We start from the raw sequence: 6,646 nt of genomic DNA, 5'->3' as shown, positions 1-6,646 counted from the left end.
ATTCATCAAACTCCCCTCCCCAGTTGGCTTTCCAAAGAAGAAAGCTCACAACGGTGAGTTTTGACAGCGCTGCGATGTGGAATGTCTACGTAGGTCACCATGGTCCCGGAGGGAGGACAGCAGCATCCACCCAGCAGAGCCTCCGCACTGGGGCTGCCCTCTGCAGCAGCCACCCTGTGCACGCTGCCGTGGGAGCTGTCAGCTAGCCGGGCGCCGACTGACTGCACAAAGGCACAAGTGAGTTCCTGTCCAGACCGTTCACGTCCGTGCCAACTTGCTTAGTGTTCTAGGACATTGAGGGTGAGCCATGAGCTTATCCTCCAGCGAACATCTGAGAGAATGATGGAAAATGCTCATTACAAAGTGTTTCCAGGTTTGGTAACTGTTAAAAATTGCTGGCTTTTATAAAAATGTCTTTCAGTAGATCAGTGAATCTACAAACGGTGGGATTTCTCTACAGACTGCATGTAAAACAGAGGTGCGGCTCATGGAAAGGAGCCATTGACACTGCTACAGGTCATGATTTCAGGGTCTCATGATAAATGCTTTGGCTGAGGCTGCATAGTTATGGGTGCCCACTCAGATGACGTGGCGCAAGGGTAGGAGCTGGTAGCAACAAGCGGTTCTCAAGACTTCTCCTCCTCGTTAACTTCGGAAATTCTGTCGATAGATTTCAGTATTTCAGCAACAAGATTCAGTGTTTCTGCTCCAGACACCAGCTGCTTTATGGATGAGTGTGCATTGTTCATGACAATGCGGAGGTTCTGCAAGGCCACTTCCGTGTTCTGTTTCACCACTGTAAGGCTGGTGCCCTGGCCCGCACGCAAGGCTTCATTTTCCCTCTTGAAGCTGGAGACCTGTGCCTGGAGCAAGCTTACTTCCTGTTTCAGCTTTACCACATGATTTTCTGCCTTTATAGCTCGTTTAGTCATTAGCTCGAGGTTCTGCTCGACTTGCTGGACCACCGACTCCAGGTCATGGAAGTCACTCTCCTCCTTGATCATCTTTGCTTCCAACTTCCGCTCCAGTGTCCTCACCATTTCTGTTTGAGTTTCAGAGAAGCTCTGAACCTCATTCAGCTTTCTTCTTAGTTTAGAATTTTCGTCTTTTAGTGCTTCGTAACTTATCTGCAGCGTCCGCAGGTGTCGGTCTCCCGAGGATTCTCCGTGTGCTGCAAAGTCTGCACCCGGACTCCCGGCTGGAGATGCCGGGGAAACATGCGAGTCGGTGTCACCAATGGTCCATGGGGGCAAAGACTCGGGTCCTGCAAGCTCCGATGTGTTGGAGAAAAAGGAAAGGTATGTGCCACAGGGTGACGTGCTGCCTGTGACCCTGGAGGAGTGAGTCTGTTCCACGGTAGAGGGCATGTAGGCTCCATCCCACCCATCCTCCTCTTCCTCCTCTTCCAGGTCACCGGCTCCTGTTGGGTCTTCAAAAAATGGCTGCTGATAATCCAGGCCATATCCCATGGTCTGAGAGGTTGGAGAACTGTGGTCTAGTCCCAATGGGTGCCTTGATGCTTCCTTCGGATAAGTCCTACTGTTGGTTGACGTGTCTTCTTTCGACAGGCTAAGGTTCTTGGTTTTTAGAAACTCTTTAAAGGAGGATGGATTAGCCTCTTCAAGGTCTTCCGGTTTGTCATCGTCGGGAACGACGAGGCTCCGAGTCCGGGACAGCGGGGGGCGCGCCAGGGCGGCGCGCGTAGCCCGACATCGCCGCGCCCGCTAGCCCGGCCCGCTCCATGACCCCCCGCAGCCGGCCGGAAGCCAGCGCCCCTTGTTTATATTTTCTATCTGCATTTTCCTTTACTCAGTTACAAAACATAGAAATAAGACTCCTTTTTCATAGGCATCTCACATGTACACAAGAGATTATTAATCATATATATAGCCACTAACACACCCACTTTAAAATGATTAGGTAGGGCCAGGTGTGGTGGCACATAACTTTAATCCCGGCACTCAGGAGGCAGAGGTAGGAGAATCACCATGAGTTCGAGGCCACCCTGAGATTACATAAAGAATTCCAGGTCAGCCTGGGCTACAGTGAAACCCTACCTTGAAAAACAAACAAAACAAAAAAAGAAATTGTTAGAGGTTGTAACTGTAATAAACATGGGTGATCTACACAGACTTAAACAGTCTTTCCTTCCTATCTTTTGGGAGTTGGTGGTTCCTGTGGTGACTTGATTTAGGTGTTCCCCACAAACTTAAGTATTCTAAATGCTAGTGTCTCTAGCTGATAGAAATTTGGGAATTAAAGCCTCCTGTAGATAGTGTATTGTTGGGGGCAGGCTTATGGGTATTATAGCCAGTTTTCTCATGCCACTGTTTGGCACACTCTCCTTTTGCTATATTGTCCATCTTGTGTTGGCCAGGGGGTGATGTCCACCCTCTGCTCATGACTTTGCTTTCTCCTGCCACCATGGCACTTCCCCTTGTGTCTGTAAGCCAAGATAAACCCTTTTTTCCCAAAAGCTTCTCTTGGTCAGATGATTTCTGCCAGCAATGCAAACCTGACTGCAACAGTTCCAGAAACTCTTGAGGAACCAAGCTAGTATAGTTTGCACATAACCTACTCATATCCTCTTATAATTTTTATCATCTCTTCAGTACTAATGCCATGTATAACATAAATGTTAAATAATTATTGTAGTAACATTGTTTAGGGAATAATGAGGGAGAAGATATGCACATGACCTGTATAGTTGTAATTTCTACTCAAGAATCTTCAAAAAGGCCAGGCATGGAGGCACATGCCTTTAATCCCAGCACTGGGGAGGCTGAGGTAGGAGGATCACCCTGAGTTCAAGGCCACCCTGAGACTACAGGGTGAATTCAAGATCAACCTGGAACAATAGAGATGTGTTAATTATGTGTCATACTGCAGATAAAAGTTAACAAAGGTGGGACTGGAGAGATAGCTTAGTGATTAAGGCATTAGCCTGCAAAACCAAAGGACCTCAGTTCAACTCCCCAGATCCCACATAAACCAGATGCACAAGGTGGCACAGGCATCTGGAGTTCATTTGCAGTGGCTGGAGGCCCTGCCATGCCCATTTTCACTCACTCTCTTTCTCTCTCATTCTCTCTCCCTCCCTCTCTCTGTCTCTAAAAAAATAAAATCTTTTTAAAATGTTCTTTAAAAGGGGGGCTGGAGAGATGGCTTAGTGGTTAAAGCATTTGCTGCAAAGCCAAAAGGACCCAGGATCGATTCCCTAAGACCCATGTAAGCCAGATGCACAAGGGCACATGTGTCTGGAGATCGTTTGCAGTGGCTACAGGCCCTGGCATGCCCATTCTCTCTCTGTCTCTCTATCTCTCTCTCCCTCTGCTTTCAAATAAACAATAAAAAAATTAAAAAGGACACAATCCCTACCCTAATGAAGTTTACTATCACTCTTTCTTTCTTTCTTTCTTTCTTTCTTTTTTTTTTTTTTTTTTTTTTTTAGGTAGGGCCTCACTGTAGCTCAGGCTGACCTGGAATTCACTAAGGAGTCTCAGGGTGGCCTTGAACTCATGGTAATCCTCCTACCTCTGCCTCCTGAGTGCTGGGATTGAAGGCGTGCGCTACCACGCCCAGCTGCTCTTTTATTTCTTTTTTTTATATTTTATTTATTTGCAAAGTAAAGAGAAGAAAGAGGCAGATAGAATGAGCACACCAGGGTCTCTAGCCACTGCAAAGGAACACCATACACACGTGCCACCTTGTGCATCTGGCTTAACATGGGTACTGGAGAATTGAATCTGGGTCCTTTGGCTTTTCAGACAAGTGCCTTAAATACGGAACCATCTCTCTGGCCCTATAAAGTTTTTCTATTTATTTGGGAGAGAGAGGGAAAGAGAAACAGAAGAGACAGAGAGTATGAACATAGTAGGGCCTCCGCCCACAGCAAACGAACTCCAGATGCATGCGCCACTCTGGATCTGGCTTAACGTACTGGGGAGTCAAACCTCAAGTTGGCAGTATTTAACTCATCCAAGGGTGATACATATTAATAGTTTGTGCTCATCATGCAATTTATTTGTGTATGTGTGTGCATATATGGGTATTTCAGGGTCTCTTGCCACTGCAAACGCTTGTGCCACCTTTGGGTCTAGTTTACACTGCTGGCTTGATAATCAAACCCAGGCCAGCAGGCTTTCCAAGAAAGTGCTTTTAACAGCAAAGACATCTCTCCAGTGCCTTCTTCACACATTTTAGTCAAATAGGTGTGTGTTTATAAAGGATTTATGTAGATTGCTTAGATTGCTAAAAATGGCCTTAATTTTGTATCAGGGTCGGGTCTCACTCTAGCCCAGGCTGACTGGAATTCCCTGTGTAATCTCAGGGGGTGTGCCTTCACACAAGTGCATGCATGAGGTCAGAGGACAGCCTCAGTCTCTGTGCTCTTTTTCTACCTTCTTTGGAGACAGGGGCTCTCACCCTACAAACAAACACCAGTCTAAGTGGCCTGTGTTTTGGGTTCTCCTGGCCCTGTCTCCCATTTTTGTAGGTATGTTGGGATCACAGATTCACGTGCCACTTTGCATCTGGCTTTGTATGGTTACCGGGGAAGATAAAACTCAGGTCAGGGCTGGAGAGGTGGCTTAGCAGTTAAGAGCTTGCCTGTGAAGCCTAAGGACCCCAGTTCGAGGCTCGATCCCCCAGGACCCATGTTAGCCAGATGCACAAGGGGGCACATGCATCTGGAGTTCATTTTCAGTGGCTGGAGGCCCTGGCACGCCCATTCTCTCCCTCTCTCTCTCTCCTCTTTTTTTCTCTGTCTGTCACTCTCAAATAAATAAAAATAAATATAAAAAAAAAAAAAACTCAGGTCAATGTGCTTTGCAAGCAAGTGCCTTTAACTACTAAGCCATCTCCCCAGCTCCTTAATTTTTCAGTCTTCCTAAATCCACACCTGTTTACAATGTAATTCTACAGTTCCTCAACAAGAGGTGGAGTCTAGGGCTGGAGAGATGGTTTAGCAGTTAAGGTTCTGTGAAGCCTAAGGACCCAGGTTCCACTTTCTAGAACCCATGTAAGCCAGATGCACAAGGTGATTCATGTGCATAAGGAAGGGAGTGGTGGCGCACACCTTTAATCCCAGCACTCAGGAGGCAGAGGTAGGAGGATCGCTGTGAGTTCAAGGCCACTCTGAGACTACAGAGTGAATTCTAGGTCAGCCTAGGTTAGAGTGAAATCCCACCCCAGAAAAAAAAAAAAAAAAGGAAGCATATGCATCTGGAATTTGATTTCAGTGGCTAAAGGTCCTGGCACACCAATTCTCTCTCTCATAAAAAAAAAAGGTGGAGTCTAACTGCCCACTCCAGAAAGATTGTGGTGGTTTTGAATCAGATGTTTCCCACAGACTCATGGGTTTTTGTTGTTGTTTGTTTTTAGAGGTAGGGCTTCACTCTAGCCCAGGAAGACTCCCGCGTGCTGGGATTAAAGACATATGCCACCACACTCAGCATCTCATCTGTTTTGAATGCCTGGCCCTCTGCTGATGGCAATTAGAGAGGTTAAGCCTTGCTGTAAGAGAGTGTAAGAAATGTGTTTTGGGGGCTAGAGAGATGGCTTAGCAGTTAAGCGCTTGCCTGTGAAGCCTAAGGACCCCAGTTCGAGGCTTGATTCCTCAGGACCCACATTAGCCAGATGCACAAGGGGGCGCACGCATCTGGAATTCGCCTGCAGTGGCTGGAAGCCCTGGTGCACCCATTCTCTCTCTCTGCCTCTTTCTCTGTCTGTCGCTCTTAAATAAATAAATAAATAAATAAATAAATAAATAAATAAATAAATAAAAAGAACTGTGTTTTGGGTGGCAGGCTGAGGAATGTTAGAGCCAGTTCCCCACTGCCAGAACTCCACTTAATATCTTTTTTTCTTTTTTTTAGGTTGGGTCTCATCCTAACACAACAATAGTCCTGACTATTGTTAGGCTGACCTAGAATTCACTATGTAGTTTCAGGATGGCCTCAAAGTCATGGCGATCCTCCCACCTTTGCCTCCAGTGTGTTGAGATTAAAGGTGAGCACCACCATGCCCAGCCTCATCTCTCTCTCTTGCTACTGTTTTCTACCAGTTGTGACAAAAGTAATGCCCTGCCTCTGCTGTGTCATGCTGCCCCCTACCATCATGAAGCTTCCCCTTGGGACTGTATACTAAAATAAGCCTTTTCCTCCCATCAACTGCTTTTGGTCTGGTATGTTGTCCTGGCAATGTGAAGGTAACTATAACAGGAAATTGGTACGAGAATGAGTGGGGTCATTGCTGCTCTAAACCTGACTGTGTTGCTTTTGCTCTTTTGGAACTGGTTTTCAGAAGGAATATGGAAGGATTTTGAAGCCTTGGACTGAGATGCAATGATGTATATAGAACTTGATGGACTATTTATTATTATTATTATTAGTTTTTCGAGGTAGGGTCTCACTCTAGCCCCGGCTGACCTGGAATTCACTATGGAGTCTCAGGGTGGCCTCAAACTCATGGCAATCCTCCTACCTTGGCCTCCTGAGTGCTGGGATTAAAGGCATGCACCACCACACCCGGCTATTTTCTTTTTCTTAAATGAAATTTCCCTTTAAAATATTTTATCGAGAGATGGCTTAGCAGTTAAGGTGCATGCATGCGAAGCCTAAGGACCCAGGTTCAATTCTCTAGGTCC

The 6,646-nt window shown here is 46.4% G+C and overlaps 1 protein-coding gene across 1 annotated transcript; it reads right to left on the bottom strand.

Moving 5' to 3' along the window:
- Positions 1–452: 452 nt before the first annotated feature.
- On the bottom strand, positions 453–1,713 carry LOC123463439 (endosome-associated-trafficking regulator 1-like). The gene is given in 2 exon segments (XM_045158953.1): positions 453–1,682; positions 1,684–1,713. Coding segments are annotated over 2 exon segments (1,086 nt in total). The 3' UTR covers positions 453–626.
- Between the last annotated feature and the right edge of the window lie 4,933 nt (positions 1,714–6,646).

This window comes from Jaculus jaculus, chromosome 9, assembly GCF_020740685.1.
Source record: "Jaculus jaculus isolate mJacJac1 chromosome 9, mJacJac1.mat.Y.cur, whole genome shotgun sequence".
NCBI lineage: Eukaryota > Metazoa > Chordata > Mammalia > Rodentia > Dipodidae > Jaculus > Jaculus jaculus.
The sequence above is the reverse complement of the archived record's forward strand: the minus strand, read 5'-3'. Positions and strand labels throughout refer to the sequence as shown.